The 21,232-nt window shown below is 39.6% G+C and overlaps 1 protein-coding gene across 2 annotated transcripts in view; it reads left to right on the top strand.

Moving 5' to 3' along the window:
- Nucleotides 1-21,232, top strand: part of neurl1aa (neuralized E3 ubiquitin protein ligase 1Aa) — an 89,161-nt gene that overhangs the window by 21,911 nt on the left and 46,018 nt on the right. Inside the window, exon 1 of one of the 2 annotated variants that reach the window (XM_044191256.1) lies at nt 18,392-18,660. The exons of the other annotated variant lie outside the window; for it this stretch is intronic. Within the exon in view, the coding sequence (XP_044047191.1) occupies nt 18,627-18,660 (34 nt within the window). The 5' untranslated portion in view covers nt 18,392-18,626. Of the gene's footprint in view, nt 1-18,391; nt 18,661-21,232 lie in introns of those variants that run through there. 2 annotated transcript variants of the gene reach the window in all.

Genomic DNA, 21,232 nt, shown 5'->3' with positions numbered 1-21,232 from the left:
TACTGGGGTGAATGGACGGCCGGAGCTGTTCCTCTGAGCGTCTAATATTGCAGCGGATGGTTTTACATTGGAGTTAATTGAAAGCCCGGTGCCGCCAAGGGGCATGACAAACGTTGGTATTTGACAACCTGGGAATGAGAATGGGTTTTGTCTGTTATCTTTAACAGGCCATCTAGCAGGTGATTGTAACAGTTTTTATAACTGTAACTATAGTCCCTTTCCATGGATGTTCCCCAACCCTGTATAAATACTTCAGAGCACATATTTAACAAATCCCTAGAAAATAGCTAATGATGTTTTCATCAAGCATACTGTAACACATCTAGCACCTTGCTCCTCATGACTTCCTGCTTCTTGTACCCTGAAGCTACCAGATCTCGGCTAAGTCCTGTGACTCCTCTTTCCTTTCAGTCTTCTGTCCTTCTCTCAGGCTCAGAGCAAAGCATGAGACAGCCTCATGTGTTTTTCTGTAAAGCTGGAGCGAGACTGATACTCAGGTCTGAGCATGGGAATAAGAGAAGAAGATGCCCTAAAAACAGTACTTCAATCTGCTTTTCTCTGTTATGGTCCCAAATGAGAAAAGGAACAGATTAGCCCCTGGTAATATCTTTGGTGGCCTCTCCTGTGTCTAATTAAAAAGGCTATTGTTTTAGAGAGTAAATATAAAGCAGTGATTGAGGTGTTTTTCATTCTGAGCTGTGCCAGCTCTATGGGACAATCACAACACTTTCAAGAACTCCATTTTCTTTTGATCTCATTTCAGCTCAACCCAGTTCCTGAAGGATCTAAACAGTGTAAAAACCTAGAGAGGGAAGACTAACACAGGCTGTAAATGTGATAAATGGGAGGAAAGATAAAGTGAGGGTCACATAAATGGATAAAAGAAAGCTCTGGTGATCTGTCTCTGCATCTGGAAGTATTCTTTTGCCAAATGTGACTTGAGCCAGTGGATGTCAAGAAGGATACAGTGCGCTGATTCACACCGGGCACGGTTTGGAAACCACTAAACCAGCAGGATCACTGATTGATGGCGCCAAAAATCCATGCAAACGCATTCATATGTTTCCCCACGCAGCAGCTGTCCCATATTAATGTAATGTAATGAACAATAAACACCCCATCTTGATCGGAATTGCAATTTAAAAGTCACAGTCATCTGTTCTGAGAGGAATTACAACCACATGTACTTCTCCCTGTAAGAGAGGGGAGAGCTACAGGAAACAGAATCAGAATCAGAAATACTTTATTGATCCCCGTAGGGAAACTCTTTGTTACAGTAGCTCGCCTTTACGTCAGTGCACACAGGAGAAAGTACTAGAAAACAATATGATACACTATAAAACAGGTCAGAAAATAAATTAAGTATCAGGTGGGTATAAGTATAAGATAAACTAAGTGTCAAGTACCAAGTGGGTTTACTGGTTGATGATGATAGTACAGTATAATAATACAATGTAACCAAAAAAAGTAATAAGTAATAGTAATAAGCAGAGGTGCATGTACTGTCGAGAGTAATAGAGGTATATAATATCAATAACAATAAATAAGAAAAACTAACATGGGAAAACTAATATTGCACGGGAGTAGTACACAGAGTATTGCACAGTTATTCCATTATGATGTAATGATCAATGTCCAGTTTAGTGACCTAGGGTCATACAGACTGACTCTTAGAGGGCGGAGTTAAAGAGTTTGATGGCCACAGGCAGGAATGACTTCCTGTGGCGCTCTGTGGTGCTTTTTGGGGGGATGAGTCTTCCGCTGAAGGTGCTCCTTTGTTTGACCAGCATGTCATGGAGCGGGTGGGAGACACTGTCCAAGATGGCGTGTAGTTTGGCCAGCATCCTCCTCTCTGACAACACCGCCAGAGAGTCCAGCTCCACCCCCACAATGTCACTGGCCTTACGGATCAGTTTGTTGAGTCTGTTAGCGTCCGCTACCCTCAACCTGCTGCCCCAGCATGCAACAGCATACAGGATAGCACTGGCCACCACAGACTCAAAACATCTTCAGCATTGTCCGGCAGATGTTGAAGGACCTCAGCCTCTTCAGAAAATAGAGGCGACTCTGGCCCTTCCTATAAACAGCTTGAGTGTTCTTGGTTCTTGTGTGGTAGCTGAAGTCTGTAGTGTAGATGGTGAAGAGGAAGGGAGAGAGGACTCCTGGGGGGCCCCAGTGTTGCTGACCACGCTGTCCGACACACAGTGCTGCAGGCTCACGTGCTGTGGTCTGCCAGTCAGGTAGTCCACAATCCAGGAAACAAGGGGGGCACTCACCTGCATTGCTGCCAGCTTCTCACCCAGCAGGGCAGGCCGGATGGTGTTGAAAGCAAGTCAAAAAACATGATCCTCACCGTGCTTTCCAGCTTGTTCAGGTGGGTGTGGATGCGGTTAAGCAGGAAGATGATGGCGTCCTCAACTCCCAGCCGGGGCTGGTAGGCGAACTGAAGGGGGTCCAGGAGGGGTCTGACCATGGGCCGCAGCTGTTCCAGCACTAGTCTCTCCAGGGTCTTCATTATGTAGGAGGTCAGTGCCACCGGTCTGTAGTCCTTGGAGCCACTGGGACGCGGCGTCTTCGGCACAGGAACGAGGCAAGATGTCTTCCACAGAATGGGGACACTTTGAAGGCTCAGGTTGAAGACATGCTGAAGGACTCCACATAGCTGGGGGGTACAGGCTTTTAGCACCCCGGGGCTAACGCCATCGGGGCCTGCAGCCTTGTTTGAGTGGGGCTTCATCAGCTGTCCTCTCACCTGGTCAGCAGTCAGGCACACGGCAGAGGTTACAGGTGGGGGAGGGGGGGAGTCGTCGCTCTCAACAATAAGTTTCCTCATAAAATCTTCACGTTTTTAACCACAGAGATGACAATGCTGGTCTGTTGTTCAGTCGGTTGATCGGTGCACCAATTTGGTCCAGACTAAAATGTCCCAACAACTATTGCCCTGAAATTTTGTAGAGACATTCATGGTCCCCCGTAGGTTGAATCCTACTAACTTTGGTGCTCCCCTGAATTTTCCTCAATAGTGCCACCATGAGGCTGATATTTTTGGTTTTAGTGAAATATCTTGACAACTGCGTTAGATGAGAAGATCAATACTACTCTAATGTCTGTATGGTAAATATAAAGCTACCACCAGCAACCAATTCAGCTTTGCAAAAAAACGTTTCTAGCTAGCTGTTTCCCCCGCTTTCTAGCTTTGTGCTAAGCTAACTGACAGCTGGCGGTAGCTTCATGTACTCTCTGCTGAACTATTCCTTTAACTAATGACATTCTGGTCAGCCACAGCTGTACTTTGTGTTGCTGCTATTTACAGCTTAATAGCAAACGTTAGCACACTAAACTAAGATGGTTAACTTGTTATACATTATACCCGCTAAACATAAAAAATGTAGCATTGTCCTTCTGAGCATGTTAGCATGCAGATGTTCCACAGTGCAGCCTCATCGAACCGCCAGACTGTAGACTCTTAGTCTTGTTTAACTGATAATACAGAGAAAATATAGTACTGAATATACACCAGGCAATATGTAGACCTTATTAAATTACCAGCTTCATTGATAAAAATCCTTTCATATCCACAGTGATACCCCACTGAAGCCCATCACTCCTCACCAGCACATATTGCCACAGTGTATCCGACATCTAGAAACAGTATTTTCAGTTCCTGAGCAGCAGAGACAATAAGGCATTTCTTTGCAACATTCCAGCCCAGGGCTGAGCGGGTCTGAGAGATATTAAAGCAGAGTGACAGATCTAATTATCACCTCCCCACTTCTTCTGCTCCAACTCTGATGAAAGGTACTACATTACACCAGACATATATGCCCTCAAACTAACTTTCACCTTTGCTAATAACTAAGAGTGTAGTTATCTGGAATACCTGCTGAGGGCATGTCTCAGAATAGACAGAAAGGGATTTGCAATAAGGCTGGATTTATGAAAGGAGGAGACCATCATTATTCCAATGCTTGCTGCAGTAACTGTGCAAATGCCCCCTACTCGTTATCTCTCACCCCCTCTCTTTTTTCCATGTGTCTCATTTTCTCTTCTTCAGATTACATTATGATCCATGGTCACTTTTGCGAAAATGTTGTGCGGTTTCTCCACCTCTCCTCCCTTCTCTCTCTATCTTGTTCCGTTTCTGGATTGTATGAGGTTCCACTGTTACTCCAGAGGCTATGCTGAATAGGAGGGTGTGTTTGCACACGCACACTCTCAGACAATACCAACTGCAGGAGACCCACTCTGCTGACCTCTCGGCCACTCGGCATCTGCTGCCAGATTCCCTTTCACTTCCATACAAATCACTTAGAAAGAGGTGGCAGGCCCCATTCCGCTGGCAGGATGTTATGTCCACCCTGTAGATTGGTAAACTTGTGCACAGCTCACACCTAACTGTGGAATTACTCCACTGAACTGCTATCTGTTGTTGTTGTTTTGTCCAACTGTTTGGTAGCTGTTCATGGACACTGTGTTTCATTGGACTAATGGACTCCCTCTGTGTGTTTGTGTGTGTCCCTGTGTGCTTACATATGCATCCCTGTTAGCTGTACGTAATGCCTTTCGAGCAGTGGTTGTCGTGGAAACCTTGGTGAGGTCTGGTCTCCAGCTGCTGTCAAGCCTGAAGCATGCTGGGACATGTGGCGATGAGGGCTGGTTAATCATCAGCCACAATGTCAGATCTGCAGCCACATGATGTCTGATGGCTGTACTCAATTTCAAAACCATGAAACACTTTAATTGAAGAGACAGACAAATATGTCAAAGATGTCACAGCTAAAATGGTGAGAATCTAATAAACATGTGAAATATGTATTTACATGTATTTCATCCTCGTCTTTTGTCCCATCTTTACTGTGTATGAAGTGAAAATGAAGGCCTGTGGGTGTGATGACACCACATGCCAGTGACTATTCACATAGATGATGATTTGCATTATTCAAATTCTAATGAACCGAAGTGTATGGTGCCATACATTGACATTTTTCACCTTTTTGTCTTCTTTGATTGGTCTCTTTTTCGTCTTATCCCAGCTTGCTTTTATTTAAATAATTTTACCTTTAACATAAAAGAAGCAGATACCTGAATCAGAATCAACTTTTTTGGCCAAGGAATTTGACTCCATTTATTATCCATTTACAAAGTATTATAAACATCAGTTGCAACTTTACAGTAACCATCCAGATAATGTTTGTAGACGGTTTACAAATATCTGGTCCATCTAGCAAAGTAATATTTATATATGTTTTAGAAATGATTTCTTAAAGGTTTACAAATCATTTGGTAATCATTAACAAATACTTACTATAATATATAAATGCAATGATACAATATATAATTTATAAACTAATTATTTTATATTACACAAACTAACGATAAATAACAAATTATAGCATTACTAATAATAAGTAAACATTTATTTTCATTTCATTGTTTAACAGTGAAATAATTAACTAAAGTTGAATTAACTACCAATTTACCATTTATTAATGATGGTTATTATAAAGTGTTACCCTATATATGTGCATACACATACATGTACAAGCACATTATGTATAAGCACAGTCTACAACCTGCTTACATTTACCTTCTGACAGTGAATGGATATTATATAGTAAGATCTCTTTACCATTAACATTAACAGGTAAGATTAGGGAATGGGATGTGAACAGCGGCTTCCAGTGTCAGTGTTCACCCTGAACTCTAGGTTTTGCAGCACTACAACAACGTAACAGTACTTCTGCCTTTGCTACTCAAAGACAACAGTCATTATTCACAATGACACAAGATGTCGCTTGTCAGGAAAATGGAAACATACTCTAAGGCGGTTTAAGTGTTTCAGCAAACAACTAATGCTGTAATTTATCCAGTGATGACGTCTTTAGAAAATTATTTATGAAATAAAAGCATATGGGCTTGTGTCAGAAACCCACATTAATGGGGTGCCCCAGTAGCTCACCGAGCACGCACACCAAATACAAGGCTGAGTCCTCACCGCCGTGGCCCGGGTTTGAATCCAGCCCGCGGCCCTTTGCTGCATGTCATCCCCTCTCTCTCCCACATTTCCTGTCCCTCTTAAGCTGTTCCTATTAAATAACGGCAAAAAGGCCAAAAAATAATCTTACAAAAGAAATCCACATTAATATACTGTATCAATCTGCAGCCTTTATTCTTGTGCCAACCCCGGATTACTCTAAAGGGATTGTCAGAAATCTTAAATATCCAAGGTTCAGCAAAAGCACACCAAACCTAAACAGAAGAGAGCAGAATAACATCTATTGATGCTTGTGATATTAGACAGGGATGTCCGCTTAACCCAAGAAAATATGGATGGACTTAATGGCACATATAAAACATATAAACTGTGGACATCCGGTGGCACCATGTGGTAGGAGACAGGGTGGAAAATTAGCTCTTCATAAATCAATTAAAACTAGCTCTTTAAAACAACATTAACGGCAGAAAGTGAGTCAAACTCACGAAAACTTGACAAAGAAAGAGATGGACAACAAAGGGCGGCCTGGCAAGAAGGATAATGCAAATAATGGATGTACTGACATGGCGAAGGGAACGATGCCGGGGAAGGTGCTTGTCGGCAGCGAACAGGACTCAGTAATAGTATATATATAAAGTTACGCAGACCAAGACAAGAGCACACAGAAGCGTGCAGACTTACATGAAGGAACTTATGGAAAAAACAGCCTCGTTGGAGTAACAAACAGTAAATATGGAAGACAGGACAGCGCGGCTAGAAAGATCGGTCGCCTTTCTACTTTACCAAGAAACAAAGTTATCTGCGTGACCCCTTGGAATCAAGATCGAGGCGTAACGATATACGGCTACATGGCATCCCGGAGGGCTCTGAGAAAAACGACACCGCAGGATTTGTGACTGTTTTTATTCGTTCATCAATCGCCAAACCGAAAGACAACACTGCACCCGCAAGCGATCATTGTCCGCTTCCTAGACAATCGTGTGAAAGATCATGTAATACAGCAAGCATGGAAACAAAACACTACATATGAGGGACGGACCATCTGCTTCAATCAAGACTACACAACTGAGAGACAAAAAATGAGGAAACAGGTGCGGGACGTAATAAAAAAACTAATGTTAGGCTAATGCTAGGCTAGCATTAGCATTTAGCAGACGCCTGGAACGGAATAGCCAATCAGAGGCAGAGTAGGGGCGTGTCTACAGATGACTCTTCTTCCAGTACAGACTGTAGCTCCATCAGTTCATGTGAACCCTTTTTACAGATCTGCTGTGGACAAAATTCCACAAATAAATAGGAGGGAAGTCACAGATGTCACATGGCCAGCAAGCTGACATTATTCAGTCTACAAATGTGCTGAACTGAATCCACATATGCGTATGTATCACTTTACATGTATTTGTTGTGGTGAAACTATTTACATTTGTAAAACCTATATCATTTTTATGTGAAATTAAAATACCTTTTTACAAAGCAAGTTATGCATATTTTCAAATTGCTCTGTATTTTTGTGGATATACTTTACACAACCCAAATTTAAAAATCCATGTTTGTGCATAGTGAAATATTTGTGGGTCATGGTACACATTTGTGGATTGTGTTCTGTGGGTTTTAACTAATAAAGTCCAATAAAAACTTCCATAGGTTGCCACCAGAGCAGGGACCAATCACAAAAAAATCCAGAGTATGAAATAATGTTATTAAAGAGTTAGGTCTTACTGATCCATGGAGAAATAATAACACTAGAGGGAAGGATTTTACCTTTTATTCAAATACATATGGTAGTTATTCAAGGACAGATTTTTTTCATGTCACAACAACATATACACAAGCTTTTTACATGTGAAACAGAGCAGGTCGTCCACCAATCAAGAGGTCGGCAGTTCGATCCTGGCTTCCCCCAGCCCACATGGCAAAGTGTCCTGGGGGCCTTCGGTGTGTGAGTGTGTGTGAATGCTTAGTTAGTTTCTTTGAACTGATGAGCTGTTGGCACTCGCCATCAGTGTGTGAATGAGGTGAATGTGATATGTAGTGTGAAGCACTTTGAGTAGTCGGAAGACTAGAAAGGTGCTATACAAGTACAGTCCATTTACGAAATCTTGAACTGTGACATAGAGACCATAACTAAGTGATCATGCCCTTATTACACCTGCAGCTATGGGTAAAGAATCTTTTTTTAAATACTGGAGACTTAATGTGTCAATCCTATCAGATGAGAGGGAGGTAAAGGAACTAAAACAAAATATAAAGGAATACTTTCCAATAAATGTCAATGGTGAGGTATCACCATTGATTTTATGGGAGGGGGGGGAAGCAGTTATAACAGAGAAAATAGAAATAACATCCAGGTTGAGAACAGCAAAGAGTGTTAGAGAGTAAAATCAATCAATGCAATAAAGCAGAAGGAGCTCTACGTTTTACAAGTCAAAGATACTATGAGATGGGCAATAGAGCAAGTCGTTTAGCATTCCAACTTTGAAAGGCCCAAACAAATAGGATAATTTCAAAAGTTAGACACCGTATTTCCAAACAAATTATAGTAAAGCCAACAGAGATAGCGGAAGCTTTCGCAGAATATTATAAAAATCTTTACAATGATTCCAAGTCAAATTCATTGAAAGCAAAACACAGGCATTCCTTAAAAGACTACATTTACTATCATTACCAGAAGAAGAGGCATCTGAAATTATACAGGCAATTTCATTACAGGAAATACCTGATACTATAACAACTCTTAAAAATAAGAAATGTTTTGGTGTTGGGACCACTGGCACTCCACAGATAAATTTGTTCATTTGTGGGACTTTAACTGAACTTTTTATTATGAAGCCGCATGTTCTTTTGTTCTGTAAACATAGGAAAGCCACAAAACTCAGTTTCCCACAATCCTCCAGACTTCACACTAGTGAACTCCCCTCATGGACCCAGCTTTGAGCTACCATTGGTCAGTTTGACCTGTGACCCGTGATGTCACCAGGTCAATAAAAGAGTCAGCAGCCATGGTTCTTTCTCTTTTCTCCTCGGTCTGCGCAGACCTCGGGGAGGTCCCACCGACGAAAGGATAAAAGATTAACACATGCAACACATGCGCCTGCCTTTGTCTTAAGACTTCTGGTTAGCTCACGGCTAACCGAGAGTAAGCAAGCTCTCTAGCCTCTTGGCCTCTTCACTGCAGCCGGACAGCAATAGTTGTCTTCCAGCGTGTCCTGCTTGGAGCAGACAGACAGTAGAACTGAACTCTCTTTGATCGAAAACAGTGGCCGCAAAAGCCTGCCTAAGATCCCTGCAACAAGTTTAGTTAGCGTGAGTGGTTACTACACAGAGTCTGCCAGCTAATTTTAAAAAGCAACTAAGGAAGTTAGCACCGAGCTAACTGTAAGGAGAACAAAGAATAGAGTGACCGGACTCCTACAATCTACATAATCGGAATACTGCACAGCAAGGACTTCTCCCAGAAACACAATTCTTTCCAGCTTGGCTTGTCTATAACAGACGGACCACCAGCTAACAAGGAGTAGCTTACTTCAAATCAACCTTCTTTCCCTCCATCGACTGGTTACATAACTGGGCACTGCATAGCTTCACATAGCTTAACAGTGTACTGTGTAGCACAGGACTACATTTGTGAATGTATTGATTTGGTTCATTGAGTTTTATTGTTGTGATGTGTTTTCATCGGTTAGGTCATTTGGTAGCCGCATGCTAAGTCGATGTTAGTTAACGTTATGGTCGTAGACGAATGAGGGACTACACCGTCTTATTTTGAAGAATTTTGGGCAGAAAACCTTGTATCTGGTTCGGCAACTCGAAAACACAGCCAGGAAATTAGTCAACGTTATTCTTCACACAGACAGTCTTTGCATTCTAACTCTCTTTTAACTGGGCACTATTATCCTACACCGATCACACACGTACACTCCAATTTGACTTTTAACATAGCCGCACTCTTTATCAAACATGGCTCCACCACCACTTTGAGTTAGTTTCTTTGTTTAAGGTAATTTTGGATCTCACACACACACACACACTTTGTTCTGTAGTATAGTGCATTTAGAATTAGACTTCATAATATGTGTTTTTGGTTTGTTTATCATTTAATAAATACTTGTATAATTATGCTGTGTTCTTTAATGTTGCACAGGAGTGAATAATGGGGGTAGAACGCTCACGGATGACAATAAACAATTAACATATATAAGTCAACCATCCTAATCTATATACCAGCCATGTTGAACAATATGAATGAATATGGAGAAATATCCAGCTAAATCAGTAGCTATGATGCTCTCAGGCAAATGTCCAGCAGAACTAGAGGAAAAGGTTCATTTTAAATGGATAAATAAAGGGTTTAGATACCTGGGTATTATTATTACTCCTATCACATCACAGCTATTTGAAGCAAACCATGGGAAATTGATAACTGAGCTAAAGAAGGATTTGGCTAGATGGGAGATTTTACCTCTGACTCTGATGGGGACAACAGAAACGGTAAGAATGACAAAGTTTTTATTTCAGTCATTACCTATTGTGATTTCTACTTCTACTTTTAAAATATTAGACAAAAATCATTTCAAAATTCTTATGGCAAAATCAAAAAGCTAGAATTAAATATAAGACAATTCTTTTCCTGAAAGAGAATGGAGGGTTTTTCCTAATTTAAAAAATTACTTCTAGGTAGCGCAACTTAGAGCTCTAATTATGTTAATAACTGAAGAGACAGATGCAAATGTACGTACGTTTGGAATCACTTCCTTTCTTGACTGAAATGGCACAGAAGAAGCTCAAGACTGGATCAGGGGAACAATGAAAATGTGGTCAGTAGTATGAAAGAAACACCCTATTTGTTAGATCCTGGACGCAGGATCTAACAAATGGACAAACCATGAAGTAATTTGAACAACTTGCACAGGAATTTAATCTACCAGCCCGTGATTTGTTTCCTACAACTAAGACATTACTTTCAGAAACATAAGGAATGTGAGAATATTTGTAAAACACCATCCAAACTAGAGGAAGTGTTAATGTAATTTACAGAGGAAGAGACAAAATCAGGGGTTATATAAAAACTATATAAAGCACAACTATATGGATGCCAGTGAAAAATGGGAGTTGGAAACAAATATTATAATAACAGATGAATAATTGGAGGTAAGATTCAAAGCAGGACATAAACTAACTAACAGTCCAACATGGAGGGAATTTGATTGGAAGGTGAAAATGCGGTATTTTAACACTCCATCTATCACTTCAGAAAACAGCAATACATCTGGACTATGCTGCAGGGGTTGTGGAGTGGTGGGGGACTTCACACATATTTTGGGCTCCTGGATTTCTGGAAGAATGTTCAAAAGGAGATTAAACAGCTTTACTTTAGAGGCGGCATTTTCACACTGGGTATAGGCCTACTCCCCGATAACCTGACCCGACTGGTAGAGATTTGATTTCTTTATTCTGCTTTTAACAGCAAAGAAAATGATGAATGAAGAAACAACTTCCTGGTTGAAGCCCACCACAGCAAGATTACAGTTGAAAACAGACAAGTTTGCTAAAGGATTCACCATTAATACAGGCAATGCCAGAACTTTAGTCACCTCTAGTGACTTCCTCGTTGACTTCCACTTGTTTTTTATTTCTCAGGTACAAGCCACAAAGTATGTTTGGCTAATACTATTGTATTGTTAATTCATTGGTGGTACGAGTGGTGTGGTATCTGCTATGTGTTGCTCATGTTTATGTATCATGAAAATTATTATTACCAATGAAGAAGAATTATTTCATAATAATGTTCAGAATAGACATTAAAAGACTATAAGTGTATTTGTACTGTCAGAAGGCAATATATCAGCTGAAGTTGTATGCTGATACCAGATGAACTGCAGTGAACCATGAGCCGCACCGCGTTATCTGAGTAAGTTATGTAATGCAATTATTATATACAAACTCTCAATCTCAATCATGTTGCAGAGAGGACTGCAGGCCAAAGGAAGCTTTCTTGTTTAAAGGTTAAGGCCGACAGAGTGGTCCATTATTAAAGCAGGAAGTAAAAGGTACTGTACAAAGGAAGGATGTTCTAGAGATGCATTTGTGTGCAGCATCAAAGTCAAGCCAGGCAAGGAAGTGCACTTTACTTCAGGCCTTTCCTCTAGTGTGTATCTGCGAGGTTACATGACATGGCTACAGTAAAACCCGGTCTGATGTTTCTTCCTGAGAGTTGTCTGGCCAGCGTCCAGTCACTGCTCTTCTTGCAGCCGTGTCCCTTGTGAGCCACAAAGTATACCTTAGTGCAATGATGTCATCCCTGGGGAGATTTTTAAGACTCAACTGACTTGTTGGTGTTACTTTTATAACCAGAGCCGTAGCCAGGATTTTGAAATTTTGAAGACTATAGTATAAATCTATGCATTTTAATGCGTTTTGAGAGAAACAATATTCACTTAGGAAATAATGTCAGTGCCAACGCATAGATGAAAATGGGACTAGAATCCAACACAAGATAAGTCACAAATATGGCCAGTTTTGAAATTACTCTTTTTCAGTTCAGTTTCTGATTGCACTGGGTATCCAGGCAGGGACGGAAATAATTCATTTTAAATTCGGTGGCTGCTACACCCACCAAAAATGGCATGTTCAATACAAGGGAAGAGAGAGGTGCTGGAAAAATTTTTGACTTGGAAAATTACAATTTCATTCAAACTTCTTTCTTTGCAAAAAAAAATAATTACTAACATGTTCTACAGATTCAAGGAAGTTGTATGAATGTAAATATAATGTTGCATAGGCCTAATATCTCTTTGAATTAAATATATACCAATACATAATATGCCCTTTAAAATAAGAAATTAAATACTGTAAATGTAATTCTTATTTGCAATAAAATAAAAGGAACAGGTATTTCTCATTATTGAATCAATGAATTATAGTGATAAATGAGGTATCACTGAAACATTTTGGTAATAATAACTGGACACAACTATCTATCTATCTGTCTGCAAAGATTCTGATACGAAGGCGCAGCATCAGAGAGCAAAAGGAATTAAGAAATCTTGTCATTCCAAAATCTTTAGCAGCACAATGAGACTGACTTCTCTCTTCAGACATGCAAACGTATTTATTTTGGACATATGGCTATATGCCCTGATGCGATCCTTCATCATATCACTCATGAGAGGGAGGCTACATAACCAGAGCGCCCCTGCTTATTATTTCCATTTTATATATTGCTCTTAAATTATCAAAGAGGATTTGTATCATCCAATATGGATGATACAAATCCATATAGCATATTGGTAAGGCTAGTCTTGTGTGCTTTGCAACCTGTATTCGAACACAGTGTAGACTGATCTTGTAGTAAGTGTTGTGTGTATGTATGTTACAGCCCCCTCGCCCACAGAGTGAACAGAATGACAGGACCGCCTGTACGCAACTGTTACACGTACGTCACATAATGTAACCAGTTGTGCACGCAGAGCTGTTTCGCTCTGCTGGCGAGACGATGCCAACCTTTGTTCACAACACACTGTACAGCTAAGTAGTAGCAGACACTTAAAGGATGGACCAGACGTTTTCAGCTCCTGATATTATAGCACCAATTTATTTTTTATTAAAAAAAAATTATATAAAATGATTTTATTTTTTTTAGGAAAGAATTACCGAGGTCCGGCCCTCTGTGACCTCAGAGCTGGCTATGCCCATGTTTATCGTAGCTTTTTGTCAGAGTATAAGTTAGTCAGGACCAGAACATTCTCTCTTGACTTTAAGTCCTTCTATATTGTTAACTAATCATTCTTACTCTAACTTAATACAATTAAATGGAATTGCTTTTTTATTTTGACAGAATACTTTTGTGTCCCTGTGATCTAAATGATCAGTTCTGATTAAATCAGGAAGCTAATTTCAATTCCAGTTGTTTGTGATGTCTTGAAAGTCGTCTTGCATTGGCTTAAGTCAACTAGTCTTCTTTAAAATGCTGAATCCAGATTTTTACAATTGTCTGCAGAGGTGATACATGAAACCAAATGTGGTTAGACTCTCATTGTGCTTTGAGCACTTTCCACCAACTGTCTTCACCTCAAATGTGTGCACCATGTGTGTGTCTACAGTGTCTCATTTAGCAAAACCAACCCTTGAGGTTGTGGTCCTGATTTCATTTTGATCAACAGCCCAGGCAGGCTGGAGTATTTGTTATGGTTACATGGTCGTAATCATTAAAAGTGATGGGGAAATGGGGACATGTAAATATTATTACCTGCAGGATTTAGTGAGTAATGCTATAAACATAAACATGAATGAACAGTATTATGCAGCCGGTTGTTTTACACTCATTCCGCCTCTCTGTCCTGTTCACAAAAGGATGGTATCTGTGTAATTTCATCATATCAATAAATGGCTTCTAATTGAATTGTCTCCTTTTCCCAATAAAAGTATTAAATGTTTTTATATACAATATTTCATATATAAAAGATAAATGATGCATAATCTAGAAACAATGACTGATCATTTTACAAAACACAACATGATACAAACTGTGACTGACAGGGTATGAAATTGATAATTATGTAGTGGTGAAATGTAACTAACTACATTTACTCGAGCACTGCACTTAAAGGTTATATTGATAACATTTTTATTACACAAATTATTTTTTTTAAATACATCCACAGAACTTTTAGAATAAAAGTATCACTTTTCCTAAACAAAATTGTGAATTAATAATTTAAAATTTTTTGACAGGTCCAAAATGAAGTTGTGATGTTTTGTTTATCTCTGTGTGAGATGTCTGATGTTTAATTCCTGCTTCTAACAAGGCTTGTGAGCCAATAGTATAACGACATAGGTAGCATGTGGTATTGTTGCCAGTTAGTGTGGAAAAAATGGACACTGACGTTAGCACATATTAGCTATCTTAGCTTAAATGTCCGAACAACAATAGCCCATAAAATTACAGTTCTGCATATTTAAACAAAATAAACAACAATTACCAACAGTTAGAGTCCTTAAAACCTTAACTAATGTGTTGTCACCGGTTAGATTGTCAAAATTAATAGCATCAATCCCTGAGGAGCTACATTAGCATTAGTGACGGTGCATTGCATCCAGTTTCCTAACGTTATAGTTCCCTTAAACAACGTAATGTTATAACGCAGATGCGTATCAGAGGGGTTTAGAAGTGGGCCAGGGTCCGACATAACCGATGGCCCGGGGCCAGTACAAGTTTATGCAGGGCAACTTAATTGACCAGTCACTGGTCCGCTTATGAAAAGACGGTCGCTCTTTTTTAAGAATGGAGAGGACGTGGGATCCCAATATATTACCAATGTGACATGTCGAAGGTAAATTAAAGTTCAGAACTACTGTAAATCTGCTCATTATAGTGTTTAGACCCAAAACATGACTTTTTTTTTGCGTGTCATCTCATATAGCAGTCTAACATTAGCCCTATTATGAGACACTTCGCAGAGAGGGAACTTGTGGCTGGCTACCTATCCATGTAGCCATCTGCTTTGAGCTTAACAGCTACAGTACTCACGTTAATATAGAAATCTGAACTACTGACATGATCATATAGTCATCCTTTCTCCCTGTAGCCATTCTTGCTCTGTGGCTTTTTATAATCAGCTATGAGATTTGTTTTCAGCAAGAAAACACTTCAACTCTAACTAAAACACTCACACTAACTAACTAACGCTAGCTAACGTCAAGTTTGTCTAATGTCGAGCGCTAACGGTTTTAATAGCATCCCTACAACGTACTGTACTCTGTTTAATATTTACCTAATGTCTTATAGTGTATAGCGTGTAGCCATATGCTAAGATTACCACAGATAATGTTACATGAAACACCAGCGCACAAAATAACCTAAATCTATAGATAATGTATAGTTACAATTCATTAGTCTATCATGAAAGATTCATCACTTGATATGACTGAGTCTGAGTCTCACGCCACTCGACCGTGAAATATGCAGGTTGTGCAACGAACTGGCAACCACTGGAATGGAAGGGGGTGGGGGTGCGTCATCTAGTGGCTGGATGTTATCAATGTTATCAATAGCACCTTTAAATTCATTTTTTAGGTACTTGTAATTTACATTTCAGAGAGAATTATTGTATTTTTTACTCTACTACATTTATCTGACAGCTGTCTTTACTAGTTACTTTTGAGATTAAGCCTGTATGTGTAAAACATATTATTACTTTAGAAATTTGATGAAAATAGGATGAATTCTCATAGATTAAACTACCCAATAGTACATATTGAAATTACAATTAATGAGCTCCACCTCCACAGCTACAAATATAAAATGCTGCCTACACGTTAATGTATCAGTAATAATATTCAGATCATTTGATAACATTCTGAATTGTGCCATTTTACATAATGAATACCTTAACTTTTGATACTTCAGAATCAGAATCGATTTTATTGCCAAGTTGGTTTTCACATACAAGGAATTCACATACTATAGTATTTTGGTGCATAACAATAAACACAGTAAGAGAAAATAAAAAAGATTTAAAAAAAAAAACAAGTACTGCAAAAATCAAGAAAAAGAAAATAGAAAAATTGACAAAAATAAGAGGAAAAAATCATTTTAAAAGTATGCACAATATATCTGTTTTTAGAATGATAGCTGTACAGTTTGTGCAGGAATCTGCAAAATATTGACATGGGAATGTGCAAAAGTTCATAGTATGAGGTATAAAGAATATGTGTAATGTACAGAGCTAATAATCCAAAAGATGTGCGTGAATGTATCGTGTTGAGACAGATGTGGTACGTTAATGTAACGTGTAGTGTCCATGGTGCGGGATGAGAGTCAGCGTCAGTGGGGGTCCTTGTTGATGAGGCCAGCTGCAGACGGGAAGAAACTGTTCTTGTGGCGTGAGGTTTTGGTCCTGATGGACCACAGCCTCTTGCTGGAGGGGAGTGTCTCAAAAAGTTTGTGTCCACTTCATGTATATTTTGCTGTTAATACTTGTGTTCTTGTACCTAAATGCATGACTTCTACTTGTAATGGAATATTTTAGTGGTAGGTTGGTAGTGCTACTTTTACTTAAAGCAAAGTTCGAAGCTTTTGGGAAATACACTTCTCCGGTGGAGAGTTAGATGAGGAGATGAATACAACTCTCATAGCTGTCCGTTAAATATAAAGCTACAGTACAGACAGCAGTCGGTTAGCTTAGCTTGGCACAAAGACTGTAAACAGCGGGAAACAGCTAGCATGGCTCTGTCCAAAAGTAACAAAATCCATCTACCAGCACCTCAAAGCAGAAACTTCCTGGAATCTCCGCTGGTTGCCTGGCAACGACTCCCAGCAAAGAAATAGTCTGGCACATAACCTCCAGTAAATTTTTAATACTTCAGTTTTTTTTTTTACGAATTAAACAAACAAAATATAATTAGGGAGGTTTAGAGGTGCTGATATTTTGTTACAATTGGATAGAGCTAGGCTAGCTGTTTTCCACTGTTTCCAGTCTTTGTGCTAAGCCACGCTAACCAGCTGCTGTCAGCTTTATATTTAACAGACAGATGTGGCAGTGGTATTCATCTTCTCATCTACCTCTCCAGCGGAAAAGTGTTTTTCCCAAAATGTCGAACTTTGCTTTTCTCTGCTTAACAGACAAATATGAGAGTGGTATTGATCTTCTCATCTAACTCTCTGCCAAAAAACCTACGCATATTTCTCCAAATGTTGATTCCTTAAAGGAAAAAGATCTCAGTACTTCTTCCACCACTGCAATTATGTATTCCTGGCGTTCACCCGGTATACTTTTGTTCATATTCCATTAATTCATATATCTAATTAACCTGACCCTGTCCTTCACAGTGTCATTATCTAAGAGCCTGCAGCTTCAGGCCCAGAGTAAACACAGTGGTGTCTGAGATTGAGGGCTGTGAGGTCATCACTGACATGTGATGACAGCTCAAGTCAGAGGCCTGAGTCTTGAGGGGTTACCCAGTCTGTCTGTCAGGGGCCTGAAGCACATAACGAAGTATGGAAGGCGAAAGAGTGAGTGCTGAGAGCAAAGAATGTGACCACTTGCTCACTAAGATTTTGGATCCATATTTCGCCTCAAACATGTATCGCCATTGTATTTTTTTTAAACAACAAAGATGTGGAACTGTATACAGTATAATCTATATAATTTATTAATTTAATCACTTGTATTGGCCTAAACCTACAAAAGGATCACACTGAATACAGGGTAATATTTGTAGGCCTACACAGCTGAATATTGTGTTTATTCTTCCTGGTCACTTCCCCGCCTCATGCTCCACAAATACTCCTTGTCATGGCAGCTCAGAGCGGCAGTGACAGCGTTAAAAGCGCTCAGCCAGTCTCCACCCTTTATGTAAATACCAGTGTGAGTGAGTGAGTGAGTGAGTGGGACCCGAGGCGGGGAGAGCGCTCAGTGAATGGGGGGGGGGAGTTGCCTTCACGGTTGTGTCCCTACGCTCACAAGAAGGAGGTGTGGGTCTCTGTCTCCAGTGTTTGCATCTATTCGGAGCAAAGAAGCGATAGGCTGCCTTCGGATGCGAACGTGCAATCATGTCACGAGCGCTGGACTGTGCAACGAGAGCATCTGAATAATCCATACAGGCGATAAACAGACCCTACAGGAATAAAGCAATGGGTGGACAGATAACGCGAAATGCCTTTTACGGTAAGAAATATATATTTTTGGCTGTAATGTATTAAAATGTACGCTGTATTGTTCAGGCCAATACGTCCAGCTTTGGCCATTTGGTAAGAGTGGTTAAGTATTTAATTCATAGACGAGTATTAGCTAGGCTCACAGTACTGGCTGTGTTATCATTGTCACTGTAGCCTATTCTTCGGTCACAGTTACGTCACTCCGGTGATTAGAATAGGTCTCGAGACGCACAGCTGTGTTTCTCTTGTCTTTTGATTAATGCGATGCTGCAAACAGGATGTCACCACCTCCTCCTTGCGCTCTAACGAAGACCTGTACCCCATATTAAACTGTTACATTGTGTGGACTCAGGAGCGCGAACATGTCAGATTCAGTGAAGGATGGAAAGTTGTGGGTTTCCCTCATCAATAAAGAGACACACACATTGATTTCCTATCAAATCATCCTGTATGCTATGGTTAGGGTCAGGTCGAAGCAAGTATTTTGTAGTTTGATTTGGTCTTGAAGTGGAAATGGAACAAATAGATGGTTTTTATGTGTGGATACAGCAGTCTTCAGGTTTTCAGGTCTATTGTAGAGCTCCCAGGAACTTTGTGGCTTTACTGTCAGTTAATAACTGAGTGGAAGTCAACAGTGGAGTTTCTGTGTAGGTTCATGAGCCAAAGGTAGGCCTGTTTCAGGCCTTGTGTGTCTTGTTTGATGCTCCCTGTGGTGACAAACAGCAATACCCATCATGATTTTTTTAACAATAAAAGTAGTCCCCCCCCTTCTCTCCTTCTTCCTAATAACATAATAGCAGCGCACAGCGCCAGTAGTATGATTCTGAACTCACTCTGTTTCTATAGAAATATTATTAGCATATTAACTTTAGCCAAGTCCCTGTTCCTACAGCCCCTCCTTGTTTTGACCACCTGATCATTCTAATTAAAGCCCCAAGATTAATCCAATTAGTTAAAGAGGGATAGACTAAGACAGTGGAGGAGGCTATAGCTCCTTCTCTTTGGGATCAAGGTCAAACACCTCATTAAATTACTTTTTGTAAGGTGTGTGCATTCAGATACCATATTAATGTAAATAGTGACATTAAACAGGTGAGTTTTTTTAGTTTACAGTATATCAAACCTATTCAGAAATGCCAGTGTAAGTGCTCTTCCTGTTGTGAAAAACATGGATGCCCAGAACTAATATTGATTTCACTCTGTATTAATTATTAATAAGTGTAACTGGTGTGTATTTTGCAAAAGATCTCTAAACTCTACCAATAGGTCCATTTGAGATACAAAACTGAATCTGGTCAAGGCTAATGTTTAGGCTAACATTTGCTGCTGTGATCTTTTCCTGATGTGGAACAATGGTATCTTGCCCCTTTATTTCTGAAAGTATTTGTTGACAAGACGAGGATCTGAACTTCTACTGAACCAGTGTACATACAGTACAGTGGGTATTCCGCTTCTATAGAGCATAAACATTGTAAATGGTCCACGTTTTCCCCCCTCTTGTAGTTAATGCTAATACCAATAAGGAATAAAGTTAGACTCTGGCTGTTTCCTTGCCAAACAGTTCTGATGGAATGGATTGTATCAAAATCACCTTGTAAATAAACTAGAAAGCCTTTACAGTCACGTTTTATAGTTTGCCATTACAACTGACTGCCATACCTTCATTTTGATGAGTTTGGCAATTTTGTTGTTACTTTGTTTATTAGGTCCTGTCTATGTTCTTCTACGTGCCAGACATCCATGACATAGCTGTTGCATATAAAATATGTTTAATCCCCCTCCTGCTTCATTTGCTCTGTTCTTCAATAAACAATATGGTGTTATACATGCTGGCTCACTGGCTACTCAGACACTTAAATGGAATGGACTTGTTAATTAAAGTTATTAATTACACCTGGGCTTCTCCTGCTATGACGAGCCAAAATGTCTTCTTTGAAAAAAGTCCATTACCTTGCCTTTTTGGCAGCTTAACCCACGCCTGTGACCTTTCTAACATTTCCTGGACCTTCTCCTCTGTAGAATTCTTACCCTGGTGTCGTATGACAATGATTTTGCCATCAGTGTAATATTCCTACAACAGTCCTATTTATTCTGTTACATTGTACACATACTGTACATATCAATGCATATAGTGTTCATTGCTTGAACTTCATCTAAAACTCAACTGGCATTGAGTATTTGGCTCATTTTAAGTTCTTTAAACAAATTACACAGTGAGCTTGTTAGTACTGCAATACTAACAAGCTTTCTGTACATTATCCCACTTATTACAATGCTAATTAGGAAATAAATCAGTAATTTAACACAATATAGCAATTCCGAAATTGATTATTAGCCTAAAAGAGTATTTTATTAGAATCTATTTTTCAAACTGCATTTATAGTAACATAAAAAAGCCACATTCCTGTTCAACCTGTAACCATGACTAAAACTTTTGTTCTCAAAATGAACTGAAATCATAGCAATAAATGTGTAATTTCTTGATGTTTTCAGCTAGGGGTGGGCGATATGGCCAAAATCTTGTGTCATGGTATATGTCATTTTATATCACGGTAACTGTATATATCGCAATACAGTAATTG

This window comes from Siniperca chuatsi, linkage group LG3 (genome assembly GCF_020085105.1).
Source record: "Siniperca chuatsi isolate FFG_IHB_CAS linkage group LG3, ASM2008510v1, whole genome shotgun sequence".
Lineage (NCBI taxonomy): Eukaryota > Metazoa > Chordata > Actinopteri > Centrarchiformes > Sinipercidae > Siniperca > Siniperca chuatsi.
The sequence above is the reverse complement of the archived record's forward strand: the minus strand, read 5'-3'. Positions and strand labels throughout refer to the sequence as shown.